Source organism: Patagioenas fasciata, chromosome 1 (genome assembly GCF_037038585.1).
Source record: "Patagioenas fasciata isolate bPatFas1 chromosome 1, bPatFas1.hap1, whole genome shotgun sequence".
In the NCBI taxonomy this organism is placed as follows: domain Eukaryota; kingdom Metazoa; phylum Chordata; class Aves; order Columbiformes; family Columbidae; genus Patagioenas; species Patagioenas fasciata.
Window position 1 is genome coordinate 153,635,898 of NC_092520.1, and position 20,876 is coordinate 153,656,773.

General features: G+C 40.6%; 1 protein-coding gene across 1 annotated transcript in view; it reads right to left on the reverse strand.

Annotated features, from left to right (window-relative positions):
* TRIM24 (tripartite motif containing 24) overlaps positions 1 to 20,543 on the reverse strand; it is a 62,896-nt gene extending 42,353 nt beyond the window's left edge. The window contains exon 1 of the mRNA XM_065861316.2: positions 20,057 to 20,543. Coding sequence (XP_065717388.1) covers positions 20,057 to 20,462 — 406 coding nt within the window. The 5' untranslated portion in view covers positions 20,463 to 20,543. The remainder of the gene's footprint in view (positions 1 to 20,056) is intronic.
* Between the last annotated feature and the right edge of the window lie 333 nt (positions 20,544 to 20,876).

Below are 20,876 nucleotides of genomic sequence, written 5' to 3' on the forward strand. Positions count from 1 at the left end.
TTTTGGTAATAGGGGTTGAGAGGGAGTTACAGGGGTGTTTTCTGTGAGGAAACACTAGGGCCTGCCCCCATATCAGAACCAATTCCAGACAGCTCCAGGGTGGACCCCCCATTGGCTAAAGCTGAGCCCATCAGCAATGCTGGTGACATCTCTGTGTCCAGAAAAAAATGCTGTAAAACAGCAGCTGTGAGAAAGAAAAATGTGAAACAACTCTGCAGACCCAAGATCAGTGAAGAAGGAAAGTGAGGAGGTTCTCTAGGTGCCAGAGCAGAGATCCCCCTGCACCCCATGGTATGGATCATGGTGAAGTCAGGTGCCCCCCTGCAGCCCCTGGAGGTCCACACTGGAGCAGATCTCCACCTGCAGCCCCTGGAGAACCCCACGTTGCAGTAGGTGGATGAGCCCTGAAAGAAGCTGCAGTCTGTGGAAAGCCCACACCAGAGCACACTCCTAGCAGGAGCTGCATCCCATGGAGAGGTGCCCATGCAGGAACAGCTTTTCTGTCAGGAACTGTGGCCTATGGGGGATTCACACTGGAGGAGCCTGTTCCTGAAGGACTGTACCCCATGGATAGGACCCACTTTGGAGCTGATCTTACAGAAACACCCCACAGTGGAGCAAGTCTTGCAGGACTGTACTCTGTGGTAGGGACCCCACATCAAAGCAGGGAGTAAGTGGGTGTTAGATGGAACAGCAGAGCTGTTACAAAGTGACCACAACACCCCATGGCCACTCCACTGCTTGATGAGAGAATGAGGCAGAGTCAAGAATGAAGGGCTAAGGTTGAAGAGGGGTGTGAGGGGGAAGGTTTTTTTTGTTTTTGTGTTTGTTTTCCACCATCCAAACCTATTTAATTAGCAATGATTCTGTTTTGCTCATGATGGTAGTTGATAAGTGATCTCCCTGTCTCCATCTGTCCTCTTGTGGGGTGGAAGGTAAAGAGAGGAGCTTGGTGGGTTAACCCCACCACACACTGGTCTTACAGACAGACTTAATGGTTCTGGGTTTTTTGGTCAACTTTGCAATTTTGTTTGTGATTTTTATTTGTTTTCTGTTTGTGTTTTGGGTTTTTTTTGTGGTTTTTGTTTGTTTTGTTTTTCCCAAGATAAATGCTTTAAGCTAGAATTTTATCTTAGTTCATAAGAGAACTGAAGCTGATCTGAAAGAGATGCTGGTTTGTATGTAATGAAGAGAAGCTGCTAAATTAATGTATACTGTGATTAAGTTGCAAAAGACATACTCATCATGAACCAACTGACATGACAAATGATTTCTAACCACCTGCAAAACAAGGGGTTATTTTTCAAGTTTTAGATCCTTCTGCATGACAAGAGGGAGACGGAAGATTAAGTAACACTGTTTAGAAGCAGAGTGCTTAGCTTATATTTCAGTGGTAATTAATAGATATAAGTAAGAAACTAATCAATTATAACTAACTTTATCAATTATTTCTTAACATAGATACATGTTAAATCCTAAAAATTGTAATGAATATGCAATAATTGTGTGCATATAAGCAATCCAAGAGCATCCAGTTGTTGAAGCACTTATGGAGGATGATCCCCAGTGTTCCCCAGCACTGATAAAGAAATAAACTTAACAGCAAAGGCCTTCTTTATTTTGTTTCAGTAACTATACAGGTTTTACATGGAGAAGACAGCACTCTGTCATGTTGCAACCTTAAGAGAGATGTAGAGAATACATTAACCTCATGCCAACCACAGTATCTGTACCACTTCGGAGGTCTAGTCCAGTTTAGAATATTGCTAACCAAAGAGATCTTACACTTCCTCCTTTTACCCAGTAAAAAGGACTCAGAAGACTGAGACTGGTATCGTCATCCTCAAACTAGTTTACTAGATGACAGTATATACTACAGTAGCTTAAGAAAAATTTTATTTAAAAGATAGGAAGAAAACTCACATAAATACATGCTAGAGTCTTTCAGTGTCAACAATAAAAATGGAAACAGCATATATTAAATTTCAGCACATTAATGACTTGAAAGTTTTAAATAATATTTGAGATAGTAGAAACGATCTATTATCTGTACAGTGATTTGATAAAGTAACTGCAGACATGGCTTGAAACCCTTTTTTCTTCATCCAGTTTGCCAGTACAAAGGTGATACATGGCTTAGCAGAAATTGACTGTGTAGACAGCAATGTATTGTGTAACTCAATAACAGCTGAGAATGTATACAATGGGGTCAGCCAAACTAACAGAGATAGGGGCTTAAATGCATCCTTGGTGGGTGAGACAACAGGAGCCTCCGGCATGCAAGAAGGGGGCAGTCCAGTTGTAACCAGGTCTGCGGTTTGGATTTCAGCCAACTCAGTATAACAAACCAAAGGTGAAAAGCGCACAATGAAGATGACTATGAGCCTTCATCCGAAAGACCCCAACCCGCGACCACCAGATGGCAGTGCGCATGCGACAAGAGGAGGAGTTCTATGGTAAGAAGTTCCAAGAAATAATGATAATAAACACGCCTGTTCCTAGAACTAATTGTGTATTAATCCAACCCCTGTTATGAATATGTATGATGTACTGACATAAAATAGCTAACTTTGAGGTGAACTGGTGCGCAAGCTTTGGGAGAAATTCCTTTGCACCCTGGCACCAAAATAAACCTACCTGCTTGATAACTCATCTTGAGTTGTAGAGTTTATTCCAAACATCAAAGGCTTAACTCAAGACCACGGACAAGTATCCCATCCTAGGTCCTATGGTAGTAACAAAACACAACACCACTCACTGAGGGTTACTGCTCCCCCCAGCCTATCAATAGACCTGATCAGGAATTTGACTTCTCCTGGTGCATAAAGAGTCAGGTTGGCTTAAAGTCATACCTGACAAACAGTATCAAGACAGATGGCTGAAGTAAACATAGGAGAAAGCATCTAAGCTTTTTGTTAGAAGCCAACAGGTGCTGTAGCAAGCAACTAACTCCGATTTTTTTGAACAACCAAAAGAACAATGATGCTTTCCAAAGACATTCCTGCTTGTATTTCAAAGAGTTACAATAACATACGCAAATAAGGAATGTCATACAAAGGCAAATTAATATAGCCCGAGTATTTTCTTATTATATCCCACATACGTATTTGCTGTTAATGTTCATTGGTACACCCTTTTTCCTCAAACATTTAATTACATTTTAAACTGTTCCTTAAGCATGCATAGAATGTAACTCCTAAATTAACCTCTGAATTAATTAACATTTCTGCCATCAGTCCCTCTGCAAGACACTTTTCCTAGTGCTACAATGAATCAAACTTTAAAGCATTATGGTTTGGAAGCAATGGTGCTATAGCTTTCTAACCATGCTCAGTCTTCTCGCCAACACTTCCTTCCTCTTGTTTCAAGACACCTGCTTCCTGAATTGTGCTCCAATTTACTTCAGTGCTTTCACGGCTGAGAACCCCAGCTACTATACTATGGTCTGTTCAGGAAGATTCAGATTCTGAATAGCAAGATATTAAAAGTCATTTAATTGATTTCCTGATATAAATTGGCAAGGAAAACAATTCATCCTCTCATGAAACTACATGAGAAGTATACTGTGTCATCAAAACAAGAACTACATTATTGCTTTAAAGAAAAAAAAAGTTCCCAAACTATTCTGCTGTTCATTTTCCCCCTTCTCCCAAATATCCATAGTTTTGTTAAAAGGAATGAGGGCAAAAGAGAAGGAAAAAACTGGAAAGTTACAGCACAGAACATTATTGCTATACTTGGTATACTTATAGGTCAAATATCTTCAAACTCTTCAAGTACATTACCAAGTCACAGCCCGAACCTAGTATTTTCACAAAAGACAAAAGCCCGGTATCTTTACATCAACACTATCAGAGCAATTGTAATACAGCAGCATCAGGAAGAGCATCAGATGCAGGTTATCATTTTGGCTAGTGCTGCTGAGGTTAAGCACATTCCCAGATGATGAGGTTCTGCTGTTTGTCCTGATTAAACTGGGGGTAAAGAGGACCTCTAATTTCACATTAATGTTCTGATGCTCAACTAATTCTTGACCTAATCAGCTCTGAAGAGCTTCAAGATATTCGTGTGTGAATTTAACAGCATAGTTGGGAGGCTTCCAAGAGCAAATTATTTTTTAGTGAACAAAAGAATTTTCCTTCCCGAAAGTTCTCTGAAAGAAGACTTGCTAAGATATCAAATTGCCAGAAATAAAGAGTTAACACTTGGTATTTTAACATAATTTCCTTTCAGAATGCCTGATGTTGCACTACACTCCAGAGACACAGGGAATACCTGAGAAAAACAGATCTAGTAGTACTTTGAAGAGGAAACAAGTCGGTATCAAGCTACCTTTCCTATTCCTCCTTAGAGTGTGGGGGGATGGAGAATTAGGCTAGGTGGCCTTATATTTTTTTTTAAAATTGACTGAAGTATCATCACCTACCATCATCTACATCCTGTCAATTAAATTAAACAAACACCCAAGAGGATCCAGCAGTGACTCCAAAACAGCTACAGGAGTGGATAACCAGGGACCTTCAGCCAGTTGTTTAATTTTGGACTGGACTTACCTCTCCCCAATTGCCTATTTGTTTCAAATCCTATGTTCCCCTCTCAACCTTTTCTCAAGCTCCAATTGCCAGCTGATTTGCCATCCTTCCTTCCAATTTGGAATATTCACTCCTAGAGAACCTCATCTTCTCTAGAGGTAATAACAAACTGGTTTTCTGGTTCTAACGATCATTCCACTATTCACATCAAATGCAATCTACTGCTTCCAGCCCTGTAGTGTACATTACAGCACAACAAATGCAGGGGGGAACAGAATCAAGAAAAACGTACAGGATCCATCTGAAAAATAATTGGAAATTTCAGTGTGTTTGGGCCTGAAGCACTGCAAGGTTTAGTGGATACAAACCAAAAAAAGAAAAAACATCTGAGAAGTACAAAGCACAGGAAAACCCCCCTGTATTTTTAGGAACAGGTAATGTTCTGTAGTCTTAGCACTTACTGCATCTTCAAAAGAGTAGCACTGCAAGGGATAACATGCATTAGAATGTCTTTCACCGAGAACATTCTCATTTTACATGAGCTTAAATTTTCAGATGTAAGAATCCTAACAAGAACTGCATAGTTTGCTCCCTTTTAATAACCAGTTACTACATAAGTATCTTCATTCCGAGGTATAAAACAAAGAAATCCATTGTCGATCAAGAAGAAGGAAAAGAGGCTTGAAACTGCTCCTCCTCCTGTCTCTGCGCACTCACGCCCGCTGAGGGAGAAACTAAATGTAGGCAGGCAGTCCACTGAGCTTTGAGAGTAGGTAAGTATTTTCAATGTGTCAGCTTGTAACTGTTACTGTCCAACATGAAATCACTGCAGGAAGTAAGATTTGAAAAGCATACTTAGCCATTTGTTCTTCTTCAGGAACATGAAATTCAAGTGCCAGGGTTTATTTTTGTCAAAATAATCCTAAAAAGATTTTTTTTTTTTTTTTTTTGAATGGAGCAAGCATTTCCAGAGTGCTCCAGTGGGCAGGTGAAAACATATTACTTAACTTGGGATGAGTTCCATAATGTCACTGTCTACTGCACGGCAACAATAAACCGTGGCAGATGCTTCTCTGTTAACCCCTGCCCTCCCCACTAAGAAAAGGCAATAAGGGGAAAAGGGAGAGAGGCTTACAAGTTGGAAACGTTAAAAATGCCTTACTAATGCTACAAATAAATAGAGAAAATAATACAAAATACACAAAACCAATCTTGAATTTCCCCAGGTAGGGCAGCTCCAGCAGCTGCATGGCAGGCATCTGGAAGTCCTGGACTGGATCCTAAAGTAAACTGGAACTGGATTCAGGGATGCAGGGCCTGACATTAGGTCTAGGATCACAAGCAGAACTGGCAGGATCCTCTTCATGATCGAAGAGAGCGAGACCCTAGTGATCTCCCACTTTTACAGGGTGTTTAATATCAGTGTATGGGATGGAATACTTGGTTGGTCAATTTTAGTCACCTGTTCCGTCCACCCCTCTTTGCAAATATACCCCTCTCACTTACGGGACATGGAAAATTTATCAGTAACCTTGGCTGCCAGAGCAATAAGTCTAAGCCTGGACCTCTTCTGCATACCATCACTGGCATTATCAACTCCAGAGTTAACAGCATCTGAAAAACCTGCAGCCAAATTCAGAAAAGTGCAGTTACTTAGATGAACTTAGCTGAAAGGAAAATTCACTAAAAGAGAACTGGTCTTGTTTTAAACAAGACCAAGACACATAATCACCATCATGACTGTCATAAGGATGATAAGTGATAAGATACCACATTTTCATCTGCTCCTTTGTGCCAGGATAGTTGGTCATGCAGCTATATAATAAATCAGATCAAAACCACGTGGCTCTTGAGCAGGAGGAGTAGAGGGGAAGACCTTCACCCATTTTTAGCAGCAGGACCCATTCATATAAAAATAAAACAGCCATGAAACCTTCATTCATAGAACCTACATTGCATAGATGAGGTTCTTAGGGACATGGTTTGGTGACTCTTAGCGGTTAGACTCGATTTTGAGGGTCTCTTCCAACCAAAATGATCCTATGATTCAGACTTTGCATGAACCAGGCCCGGATGCCACACACATTGCTAACAAAACTAATAACACTGGCTCCCCTGCCCATTCTTTTCTCTCTGATGACAACACAAAGATTTATGCTGTCATGCAATGAGCTTGATTAGGGAACATGATGTGGATTAAATGGGGTTGTGCTGGGACAGAAGAGTTGGTTTCCGCTGTTCTCATTGGCTACAGGCTCACAATGTGCACACAGACCTCTTCAAGGAATGCAAGGTTGTATTGGGGAAACCACAGTACATTCTTAATCGTCTTCACAAGTTGCAAACTGCATCCACAGCAATGCCACCTCAAGCCATTCAGGAGAATGGATTTCTGGCATATACTGTATTATTTCCAACTCAGTTCTCAATTTCTCAGGAGGATGTTCCACACTACTAAGCATCCTGAGACAACAAAAGGAGACTGCTCTGATTTGCCCCAGTTTCAGCGTTTTCACTGTAGTGAACTGGTTTCAGGGACAACTTAATAAAGCCCTTGGATAATCATTTGTAGACCCAAAAGGTAATTTTTATTTGTAGATGCAAAGTGTTTTAGTAAAAAAGGAGAGCATAAGGGTCCCCTTTCTTCAGTACAGATCAGTCACAGAAATACCAGTTTCGTGAAAGGGAGCTCTCTTGATTAAACAGAGAGCTTGGAAGCTCTAAAACTAATTTTCCCTAAAATGACATAGTCATTACAGAATAAATTAATTAGGTTTGCATAAGGCAATTTGCCTCACTTTCATAGGACTCTTGTTTGAAATTTTAATTATACAGCTTTCAGAATAAAAAAATACTAACAGCAAGTCACGCATACAGTTAAATTTTTTAGCAAATGGACAGGCTAGTTCACATTAATAGAAAGCATGCTAGAAACTGAAGACAGTGCCAGCTCTAACATTTTTAGCCTAACTAAACAGAAAATTAGGGCATTTTAATTGTGACCTACAGAATCTTTTCTCACTGTGTTTATGGACACCATTGATATTTGCAAAGTTTTTCATTAAAATGCATGGCGTTGAGGGTGAGCTGGGTCTATTTACACAGGTCATGTTTTTCTGTTAAAAACAAACACTTGGAAACCTTAATTCAAGTGGTGATATCATGTGCAATAACATCAGAATCAATTCTGAAAGTAATTAATGCTTTCCTCTTGTTTCTCATTAAGCCTATAGTGGCACTGCAAAATTGGCAACTTCTTCAAACTGGTTTGTTCCAGAAAAAGCTGCTCCTATCTAGTTCTGACAGCCTGCTGCTGCTAGTGGAGGGGAGATAGGTTAAACCAACAAGCAAGCACATCTCCAGGGGAAACCTGCACCTACTGCCAAAATACAAACATTCAAAGCAACCATGAATCTAGCAGATAAAGCATTCAGGTTTTAATAAACTTATCTACCACCCTTTAAAACGTAAATAAATGAAAACTAGACAAAGACTACTAGCTGTAATCCCCCCTCCGGAAGAGTGTTACAGGCCGGTTTTTATGCTGCAGTGCATTGACTTTCTTGGAAAACACTGCAGAGCTGAATTAAAATATTTCAGCTGCTCTGTGAAATGGTTCATTGTTTTTGCTAAATGTGCCCAATCTTCAAACACTTTAAATATCGCATATTAGATTTCATAAATCGTAAATTTTGGAAGGGTTGACTCTCCAGTCACTTCTGAATACTTCAAGCAATTCTGAAGGGAGAGTTTTACGTTCACATCCACCACTGTCCAACGCATTTCCTTCAACAACACAATTATACATAGTGTCATAATGGTAATAAAGGGAAATATTGTTATTGTGGGATAGATAATATTTAAGTACAAGATTATGAATAAAAACCCCCACTGCCTTGCAATGAACACGCTTAAGTGACAATGCAGAAGCTGCCAACAATTATGCCAATTGTCACTGCTGACTGTGATGAGCATTTCTGTCATCAAAATTAAAATATATTCTTTCAAGTCCCAAGATTGTCAAGTATTTCCAACGTAGATGTAGTGCATTCAAGCATACAAGATGCAAAGATTTTTAAGATTCAGTGATATTCTTGCATTTTGAGCAGCCTAGTATTTTTCAAGTTGCAAACATTTTCAAAGTGGGTTTAATGCTGTCTAAATTAATATATTCTACTGAAATAGCATTTTGCAGACCACATTAAGGGAACCACGTTGGAAGCAGTAGCAAGAACAGTAGGTAATGGGCTTTAGTCAGAGTATTTCAGGAGAAATGTAATCCGAAAACACTAATGCTATTCAAGGCCTTGAGCCAGATCGTGTTCTGCCCTCTCTCCTTTGATTGCTCAGATGCACCCTTGCAATCTGTTCTCTCATAAGTCTCCTCCCATTCTCAATATGATCACTGCTCCATCACTGGAAACTACCTATCAGGACTTAGGAAACACTCCTCTTGGCCCTCATTTTCCATGTCACAATCCTCAGGGGAGCAACTCGGGTGCCTCACCAGACAGACCTAATTTGAAGAGGAGATCTTGCCTGGCTCCCAAATGCTATGCCAGAAGGAAACAGGTCTCCTGTGGATTGTGCAGCACATCTGCCAGCCCTTTTTGGAATGTCACAGGCATCCCAGACATTCAGAAGTGGCAGAAGATATTCCAGCTTGGACAGGTCCATCCCAACTTACCTGTCTACTCTGTTCCACATAACTTTGCTATTGTGACTTCAAATTCCTGGTGGAAAATACAAGTGAGACACACAGAACATTTCTTATGTATTACCCAAACAAACTGCTGTCTGTAGCTTCAAAAAAAAAAAAAAAAAAAAAAGGTTCAAATCACTTCGGTTTCGATATTCAGAGCAATCAACTTGTTAACTCTAGTGTTTGCTGCATCCATCTGTATTCTGCTATACACATATCTATTCTGAAGTTCTCCTTGAGGACAGAGTTCAGAAGCCATCAATACCTCTACTATGTTCCTTCAAACTATCTCAAAATATAGATTACAAGGACGTAACAAACACAATGGAAGACTCCATCAACTTTATCCTTAAATTGTATATGCAGGGAACAGATGTTCAAAAGTACATAAAAATAACTTGCCAATTTAGAAGAAAAGGTTCTGCCTTTGTTTAGGTCATTTTGTTGTGTGAGGGAGTAGAGAAAAAGGGCAGACTGATACTAAAAAAAATAAAATAATAATAATTTTTTTCTAATTCTTGCCTCTTCAATAACTATAATAGCACATTTACCAGAAGTACAACACCCAGAACCTAGATCCCCAACAGTAAGAAAGAATTTAATATGTATTTATCAATAAATTCTGAATATTTATGAAGGTATATTTTTATCTGTGCTGGAATTAAGTCTTTCATTATTAACCTGGTAATATTTTCAGGATTTCTAGTTGTTTTTTTTTTAAGGTTTGCTGTTGACAGGCACAGAGACAATGAAAGACACAGACAATATTTGATGAAAATTCCCACTCCGATAAGTGTAGTCAATAAGGCAAAAAAAGAAATATATTTTTTATTTCCTGCAGTTTCCATCAGATATGTCTGAGTGCTGTGCAAGCCATTATTATTGGAATAAAAAAATACAAGACAATTTATTTGAGCAAAACACCACCAAGATTCCAAATTCCAGTCTATTCTGACTACTTGTTACATTCTAAAGCTGTTTAATATTACAGCTTGTCACGTGCAGAATTTTTGCATGTAAGAAAAAGTAACTCCTAATGGCAACACAGAAATAATACCGATCTGTTATGCTAAAGTAACTCCATAAAGTTAAACTTTCCACTTGAAAGATGGATAAAGCTTCTTTGTTGTGTTGCCAAACTTCAATATCTTCAGTAGGGTTAATTTAAGTGTTGATTTACACAAAGTTCCCTTCATAGTCAATGCAGACCTAGGCAATAAAGTTAGGTCATGAGTGGTCTCATCCTAAAAGCAGATGTCTACACTTGGTCAGATGTATCATAACTTAAAAACACCCACTGCTTTCCAGTAACTACATCAATTATAAAGTTTTGGACATCCAATTCATTTGCAAGAATCCCTCCAATAAAACCAGTAATTAAAGAGGAAAATATCCTCCAAGTTGTCTGCAAGTTACAAGCATTGCACTTTTGGGTGTAGATGTACAGGAATAAAAAGCCAGCTCACTTTATATTGCTCTCTTTATATGTGCCCAGTATCTCACAGCACTGCTGTAAGGATTCAAGAAGCAAGGTAACCAGCTTTTTCCCATTCCCATATAACTTTCAGACTGCAAAGCTGGAGTAATATGTGCATTGTGAGAGCCACAGACTACACAGCCTCCAAGAACCAGCATTAAGATGCAGCATTTTTCCTTCTGACATTGCATTAATATAAAAATTACTGAATGTAACTAAGAAGACATATTTCTTCTGGGTTGAAAGAATGCACTAACTGATCAAGTAAGAACAACAGCGATTTCAAAGAGCTGCCCTATAGCTCTCAGAAAGCAGCAGGCTAGAGGCAGCAGTGATGCTAGTTGTGTTCCCATTCATCTCTCTTGATATCTTCTCTTGCTGTAATCTGCAATAGACATCTGAACCAGGAGCCAGGCCAATGTGAACATCCACATCCACTGAAGAAATCAAGTCTTCCTATGGTTTCCCTCAACTTCAAAGACACTTTCCCAACATGACTCTCTCCATACTAAGAATGAAACTTAGGGAAATGAATCTTTGACCAAAACGGCTCTTCAGAAGTGCCATTTACCCATCCTTTGGAGGAATTTCATTCCACCTTGTTGTGGTATACCACCTGAAAGAACTGATTATATACTAGTTAAAATAATAACGTTCTGGAAATATTACCTCCAATACTAGTTTGGGAATGAAATAGGATTACACTTCAATTCCTACTTTATTTTTAAGTAATATTCACAAGGGTTCAATCATGTGCTTCTTAACCTACTTGGCTGGCATAATGTCAAATGAAAAAGAAAAAACAAACAACCACAATTTTGAGGCAGAACAAGAGCTATTCTGGCAAAGGTTTTATGTCAGGCATCCTGCAGCTCATAGCACCTACACTATATTCTCAATAATTTAAAACCAGTCAAAAGGCAGCCAAAGAAAACCTTATTAAATCTGATCTCATCCCAATGGAACTGGGAGCAGGGAAAAGAAAAAAACTTCACACAATAAATACAATCAGATTGGAACACAATACAATAATACTGTTGCTAAATGGACTTTAAAAGGATGCCAGATTAGTATTTAGCTTCCTAAAGAACCCAGACTACAGCTCTTGCACAAAGAGTGGAATGGAGGGAAGAGGACTGTCAGTTCGATCCCTTTGGGATGCCCTTAAAGTCTTCTTTATTTTGCCAAAACAGCTTCTAGAATTATTATTATTTTGGCCCTGTTGAGTTTAAACAGCAGTGATAATAATCTAGAAGAAATGAGGTATCATAAACTGCGGCTTTGCTTCTAAACTGTATCTGGTCCAAGCTGTAAGACCATTTCTAAGAAAAAGACAGGACTGTTTCCCAGTCTGTACCTTGCACCCACTTAAGAATGCCTTATTCTCCAGCCCCAGCAGATTGCTGCAGCTCTCTACCTCTCTTTCTTCCCACTTACTCATTCCCTGAACAGCTGTCAGCGTTCCCTCCCTGAACCAGCATCAGTGTTAGAAGTATCCTGACACAGCAAGTTCAGCAGCTGCCTAAGCCTAACATAATCTTCTGTTAGGCTGGCTTACAGTGTTAGTTCAACATACTTCAACTCTACACATCCTTAACCATGTTGTGACTGTGCAGCAGATGCCTAGAAAGGAAAGAAGCAGACTAAGCGAACTTAAAGTTTATTACACACTTCCTGATCTCAAGTAGGCATCCTAGAAAATACACGGGGTTTTCCAAGTCAACGCTTACGTAAAAATAGTCCAATTTCTTTTTTACTATGTACAGTACAGACAGATGTATCAGCTCACTGGGAAAATATACAGGCACTTTTCAAATTAGGTAATCATTTTAGTTCAAAGGGTATTTCAGCTACAGTCTTGTTTTATTCAAATGCAAATATTCACCTGAGAGACTACAGCACAAAGGGGAACTCACCATTAAAAAAAAAAAAAGTTGCCTGTGGCAACTAACTTATTAATCAGAAGCAAGAATCTTTCTACAGTCAGAAAGCAAGTGGCTCAGTTCTCTTGTCCACATACTCCCCATTTGTGCAGGGCTTAGCACTGGAGTCGCAGATTTTTTTTTTAAATGAGAATGTGCGTGTAACCCAAATTCATGTTAGAAACAAGGGTCCTCAAAACCTCTGAATGCAATTCAAGCAGCTGAACCTTGCTTGCTGTCTTTCCTTTCCCCATAGCCCACTGATAAGCTTGAAAAATAACTAGAAAGTTTAACATCAGCCCACCATCATAAGTTAGTAATGTATGCAAGGTAATATACCATTTTCTCCCATATAAAAAGCTTCAAATAAGCATATACTTGAAGCACTGGAGAGACAGTATCAAGTAATTAGGAACATTCTTTTGCTCAACCTTTGGTTTCATACCTGACTTTACAAGACTGTTTCTTGTCAAGAATGGTGTGATTTTCTTATTTACCTCACACAACTGTTTCATGCTTTCTTTGATGGTAAACATTTATGTTTTATATATTCTCTCTAGCCACTAGAAACAAAAAAGTAGATATTTAGTCAGCTCAACTATGACACTGAGGTCTTCAAAATACATATTAGCTGCAAACATATAGTTTAAACAGTAAATTACTCCATAGCTACCTAATTGCTGAAGTAAAAATTAACAGCATCACTGGAATTTTTCTATTAAAACAATTTTTTATTTGTCTGATTTAAAGGTCACAGAAAAGTACCATTAAACTGTTACAACAGATAAGAGATATTAAGTCCAGTGGGATATTTTGCTACTATTCACAGTTCAGCCAGATCATATACATAGGTCCACAATGCAAGCTACAGGGCCATATTCACCTGAAGTACCCTGCCTGACCAGCATATTATTGTTAGGAAAGCAGTGAAAATTATCACATTAAAGTATTTCATCTTCTTGCAAAAATATTTTAAAACTCTAAATTTCCAATTTCAGAAATAACAGATTTTTCATAAGCAGTCCATTATTCATACTGAAATGCAGTCACATTAAACTTCACTTAAAATTCTTTCTGGTTTTCCCCTTTCTTGTTTTTTAGATTAGACTTGATGGGCAAAATACCAGCTACACAAGTTCACCGTTACTGGGAAATTCCACTAAAAATAATATGGAAATTCCAACTACAGCAACTTAGCACAAACTGGCATAAGAGCATTTCCTGCACAAGAGATCAGCTTCTTTAACACCACCACATTCAGAATCAAGAGTTTCAACAAAATTCCTCTGTTAAATTTAAAAAACTGGGCAAAGCTGAGTGAACATGGCCACTTTGTAAAAGGCCTGTAAGTCAGCAGGCCACCCTCAAAGGCTGCTGCGCGGCCTACCAGCTCTTCAGCACACTTCCCACAAAGCACACACCCCTTCCTCGACTTGCCTCTTAATTAACATGTGTGCTATCATTTTTCCTTTGTTCTTCAGGCAAATAATTTTCTTAAGATATATGTCTATGATACACATTAAAACAACCCAGTATACTTTTCACTAGATACACATCTGACACTTTAATATATTACTATATTTTTCCTCTCCTGTTACCTTATGATCTAGGATTCCTTTCCATTAGTAAAGGTACTAATTGCTTACCAGAGATATTACAAGCTGATTTTGGATGGGAACAGAGTTGGCCTCTGAGGATTAAAATGTCCATTAAAAAAGTTCACCTACTGTGATAACTTCTACAGGCTAACTTGTAAAAGGCTTTTAATTCAAATGAGCTTGACTAAATCACTACAGCTGGTTTAACACTCATCTGATGTTTCTGATAGCTTCAGCTTTTCAATCTCCCACTTCCTATCAGTGAAAGAAGCAAGAATGTAAAATCATCTAACTTGCACTCAAAATACTATTCTATGGACATACGTAATATAGTAAGTATATATGATATGCTTACATTAATCAGATATTGGAACAAGTGTGATTAAAACTTCTTTCAGCATCATGTAGTTGTCCACCTCAATAAAGGCTGTATAGGTGTGTCTAACAGATATTTTGTGTGGAATTCCTGGTAGGAAAGAATGTAGGAGTCTTTGGCAAATATATCCTCTACTTCAAATTACACTTGACAGTTAGTATCATATCCCATCACTTATCTTGAGACCATACCTTTTTCCCAAAAGAAGGGCATTATAATTAGAAAAATAAGAATCTTTTCTAGATAGTTTACTGATTAATATTTCAAATTTTTACTATTTTCATTACTTCTTATCCAATAGGTTTGTCCATTACAGGCTATTAAAACAATAATATTATATTTTACCTGTAACAATGCTAAATGCTTTCCACATATGCAATATTTGAGGCTCCCGAGTTTTCAATTCAAAGTAAGCACACATCAAACACAGTATGAAAAGTAGGCATATCCTCCCAATACATATTCCTGTAACATATATTATTTTCAAATATCAGCACTGCTACATCTCCTTAAGTTTGTTACAGGTTAGATAATTCATTTCTGCTGTGGTGCCATCAAGAACTAAGACTTGTGAAAGGATGGATAGATGCAACCATGTATTTTCAAGTGTGAATGTATACACATGAATAAAATACGGACTCCTTGTAAGAGCAAAGATGGACAGAATTCACTTTAAGCAAGTGGCAAAGATGAAACGGAAATAATCATATGTAACAAGCAAATTAAAACAAACAAACAAACAAACAACAACAATAACAACAACAAAAACCACACCACAAAACAAACAACTGAAGTCTTCTTCGACTACTGAGACCTGGAAGAAAAATTTGTCTTCAACATAACAAAGCTCAAATGAAGCTATTATATCCTTCAAACTAACTAATAAGGATCCTAATCATTATCAAACCAAGAGGGAAATAATGTTACATACAGAGCAAAAAGAAAAATTTAAGTTAATTTTAAAAGCTGTATTTTCAAGGTCAAATGAAGTGATGACATTGAAAGTCCAGATATCAAGATCAGAAGAGAATCTGAAAGAGCTTAAAGCTATCTGGATAAGGACTAACTGTGGGACATAATAAAACAGCAGAGAGGATATCAAGGGTTAGGTCTTCATTCCATGCCTTAGAAACCTCCAAACTGCATTAGTCAACAAATATTTCTGGACATTAATAAGTGAAATATGAAACATTAAACATGAACATCACTGAAATCCTTGTTTAGTAACTCTGAAGTATTTACTCTGTAATTAACAGCAAGTATCAAACATATTTGAGTTGTTAGTCTGGACAATCCCCAAGAATTTATATCCAGGGAGTGTCCAAACATTACGTGCTTCTAGCAGCTTCATACAGATTTGTTTGCTGGTAGATTTGTCTACAGATAAAACATAGAAAAACCATTTTTCCTCTACTATTTCTGTATTGACACTAGCACACTTTAATTGTGATACCTGCTTGAAATTATGCTACACATTTCCATTCACAAGTTTTTCCCCACATCAGTTCCCAAACTATTTCATGTACAGACTGATGACACACAAACAAGGATATCTGCAACTTAAGCAGTTTTGAAAAGGAATAGAATCTCAATCTATAACTTTGCAGTATCCATGTCTCTCTTTCACACTTAAAAATTCCACAAAAGTACTATGATGTCCATATATTCCCCAAATTATGAATGCTGTCCTTTAATTAAGAATAGGCTACTACTCAATTAGTCATTGAAACACCACCCGGCACAAAATTTGGGTGAATGGTGGATTTCTAATAACAGCCTTCTTGCATACACCAGTTACAACTCACACAATCAAACACTAAAGAATGGTCATTTGAGAAACAAAAAGGAAGAACACATGAAGTTCGCCAAGATACTTAGCAGCAGCATCTGTAGACACTTGCTCACAAGCCAGTTATCACATTTACAGAATAATTCTTGCAGTATGCCCCACAGTTCATTATGTTCTGTGCCTGGTAACCCTTTTTTTGGCAATGCAACAATAAAAATATGACCTACATCAAATAAGTTGCCATTGAACATTGAGAAAACAAACAGTGAGTTCTCCAGTGCTAAAACCATTGAAGTCTGACACACAGCTGATTCTGCAACACCTTAAACCTCAAGAACAGTACACATATCAGGAAATCCAGGTTTTCTTTTCTATATAAATAATTTCAAAATTGAATGCACATAGCAGGATAGAGTATGTTGGCATTGTTTTGGCCAATTAAAATGACAATGCCTGTATACTAGCTTAGCTAGTTAGCTAAGCCCAACTTGATATGCCTTGCCACCAGTCTACCTTTGCAGTAGGAATCCTGATTAACATCCACCACAAGAAAGTCCTTTACATGTCTTGACACCTGTCTTTGCCATTACCAGTGCTGAACCTTGTATTCAAGTGAGCAACACCAAAATTCTTAACTCATTCCACATCCTTAAGCTTGAAAGTTTGGGGGTTATATTTGTTTGTTTTGTTTTTGTTTTCTATAGCACTCCTTTACTAGTTATGAGTACCTTTACAGAACGAGAGCAAACATGCTCCCAAGTAAACTTGTCTATATGATGAAGCTGAATGCACATGTTGTTCTAGCAAAGCTAAGGACTGTTTCTGCTTGGAAACAGTTTCCTGAAGACAAAAAGCATATCCAGATTATACTTGAAACTCAGTTCCTCTTTAGCTACCTGCTTCTCAACTAATTTGGATACTAGCACAACACTCCATCTCAAGGCTGGCTCAGAGAAGCACTTTCCAAATCACATCCCCTCCTTTGTTCAAAACAGACTTCCTTCTACCGATCTTTCTTCAGGCTTCTTTTTTGTGCAACGTGTTTCTACTCAGCACATGTGCATCAGCAGCCTGTCTGCTTATCTTTCAGGAGCTTTTCATAGTTTGCAATTCCATTGTGTTCCTTACCAAGAGCATTAATTCCAGCACAAATAGCTTCCTTGCTGTTTATTTCTTCAGTTTAGTCACAGTAATCTCATAATTTACATCATGAGAGGCATTTACTATCCAACTTTATAAGCTTACACTCTTCAGATTATTTCTTCAGGTCACTCCTCAAACATTTTGGAAAACATACTACCAGAAGAGGTGACAGATTTGCACCATTTTGTCCTTCTTTCCATCTTTGGAGAATTTAGGAACTCCTGCAATCATGACATCTTTCCTTAATATAATCAGCTTTAGACACTGACACTTTTTTTTTTCCCAATCCTAACTTAAGTTTACAACATTTTATATCAGTTGGAAAACTGAGAGCAGCCTATGCATATCAAGTTAGGCCTTACGTAGCTAGTATACAGCCATTGTCATTTTAATTGGCCAAAACAATGAAAAGACAAAGAATGTGTCCAGAAGACTCTGAGATCTCTACAAGTTTCTTCTTCCTATTGGACAATGAATGGTAGTGTGGAAGCATGAAAACAACTTGATAGAAAAGTTGACAGGGTAAAAATAATGTCTGTAGATTTGTAGAATGAGGAGGAATACAGACTGTGCAACTCATTCTTACAGAACCAACTCACATAGTCAAAAGCAGGGAACAAAGCTACAAGTTTACTGTTGATACAATTCATTATTTCATCTATCATTTGTCCTCTCAAGCAGATGTTTGAATAACACATGTCTTTGCATTCTTACAATGCATCTAATTTCATACTCAACTACAGACCCCTATTTCTGCTATATTTAAACAAAACATCTGGGAATTGAGCTATGCTGTTCGTGACCTCAAAACCCATAAGATGATGATTACATTGCCTCTTAGCCTAAGCTGCAGCCCCTGAGCTAGCTGCATCTCTGCCCAATTTCTCATTCCCCAGTATCTCGTCTTGCAATAATCTGCACTAAGGTTTGCACCTCTTCTGTTCCTCCCACACGGAACCTCACAGTTCTACCTGTGGACGTACAGCCAATAACATCTCCTAGATTAACTAGTCTTAAATATACTGGCTTTGGGTTTCACAGATTTTCCCATTCTGGACCTTCTGACTAGGCAGTCTGACTACTACATAAATTATATGCTAAAATTAAAGACTAAATGAATACACTAAGAGACATCCGTGTAGATGAAGAGGCTCCATATATACTGTTAATAACATACTCAGGAGTTTCTCAGATATTCTGAAGCAAGGCCGCCTCTTCACTTGTCCCAAATACACCTTTCTCTCAAGAGGGTGTTCCTTTACAAATTGCTGCAAACATTTGCATGTTCAAGTTGCAATCTTTCTGGTCAGAACTGCTGGCAGGATGGTAAATGTTTCCTAAATGCATTTAAAGGAAAACAGCCAATATTTGCTTAAGAATGGTCAATCTGGAGTTACCACCTCTTCATGTAGAATTTTTCACTTGAGCCCCCACTACACAGCCTAATAAACAGAACCTCCACTAATGCCTATAGAGAGGCTCCATTTCCATCGTACTTCCTCTTTCCTATTCAAGATTCTGCAGGATCTTCAACTGTTTCCACTAGACAATACTTGTTTGCACCTTCTTCTAAGATGAAGTTGCCTTTGGCAAAATTAAGTGACCCACTAGATGTAAGAAGGCTAGGAAATAAGAAAAACATTAGGAAAGTACTTTCACATTGCTGGAGTTCACGGCACATCTTCTGCAGCATTGAGAGGAGCTACTATGTCAATATAGGCGCTTACCAAAACTTCCTCGCTGCATTCCCAGTCCAGCGCGGCAATTAAAGTTTCACATTAATGCATTACAGGGCCCACGCTGGCTGCCTGTCACATGGACAAGTGTTATTGCTTGTCCGCACTTGTTACCGCCCCGGCACAGCGCCGTTTATAGAGGATGGATGACACCTGCAGGGCTTCCTTCCAGGTGAGCTCCAAACTGCAGCCTGGAAACACCACCCAAAAGAAGTCTCTTTCCTCGTTACGTTTTTCTGCCTTCATAACACCCCGCGTTAAGGTTTTCCGCGGCAAGAGGCAACAGCAAACCCTCCCGGGCGCAAAAATCCTCCCGGCGCCCACCGAGGGCAGCGTCCCATCCGGCCACGGGCCCCGAACCCACGGCCACTCGAAGCGGAGCGGGGGGGAGAAGGGGGACGGCTCCCGTCGCTCCTCTCCCTCCACACTGAGAGGTCTTGGCAAACTAAATTACTGCCTTCCCTTCCGAGGTGGGAAATTTAAAAATAAATAAATAAATAAACAAAATAACCACACACACAAAACCAAACCAGAATCCCCTCACCAGCTTCGGCGCTGGCGAGCGCAGCCCGCCCCGACGGGTCCGTGTCCCCCCGGCAGCCCAGCACCTGCACCCCGCCCACGGCACCCGGGGCTTCCCCATCGCGACAGCTCCCCGCCCACTACGTCTATCGCGACACACAAGCCTCCGAGGGGACAGGGGCGCGGGGTGGAGAGGGCTGCAGTCCCAAGCACGGCGGCCAGGCGGAGGGAAGCGGTTGGCGGCAGGAGGGCCACTTACCGGGCGTGCAGTTCAGCGTGGACGGCGAAGAGAAAGGCGCCGAGGGGGGCGCCGGCGGCTGCGGTTCCCTGGGGGTGCCGGCGGCCGAGGCGGGGACGACGGGGGGCAGCATGAGGTAGCGCTCGGGCCGCGGCAGGCAGCGCAGGCAGACCGTGTGCAGGCAAGGCAACAGCTTGGGCCGCCGGCTCTGGATGGGCTGCCCGCACACCCCGCAAGTGTCCAACAGGTTGAGCGGGGCCACCTCTCCGCCGCGCTCTGCCGGGCCCTGCCGGCTCTCGGCCTCATTCTCCCCGCTCAGCGCCGCCGCCCCCGTTCGATCCGTCGGGTAGGGCGCCCCCGTTCGATCCGTCGGGCAGGGCCCCCCTGCCGCCGCGGCTGCTGCTACCGTCGCTGCCGCCTCTTCCATTGTCCTGCGCCGGCCGCCGACCGCAGCGTCGAAAGGAGGCGGGGCGGCCCCGCTGCCCCCGCCGCTTCCCGCCCGCGCCGCCACCGCCACCGCGCCGACCCCCGCCCCTCGCGGCCCGCGGTGTTTGTGTGCCTGCCCCGGAAGGAGGCTGCCCCACCGCGCCACAGAGCCAACGGCCGCCCGCGCCACGCCCCTCGCCACGCTGCGCCCCGCCCTTCCCCCCCCCGCCCCGCCCGCCTCCCCGGCCCCGGTGCCCCGGTGCCCCGCCCCGGCTCGCCTCGCCACACCCCTTTCGGGGCCACGCCCCGCCCACCGCCTACGTGCTCCCAGAGCTTCTCCCGCTCCCCCCCGCAGGCAACCCGACCGCGGGCGGAAGCCCCGCCCCGATAGGCCCCGCCCCTGGAAGCTCCGCCC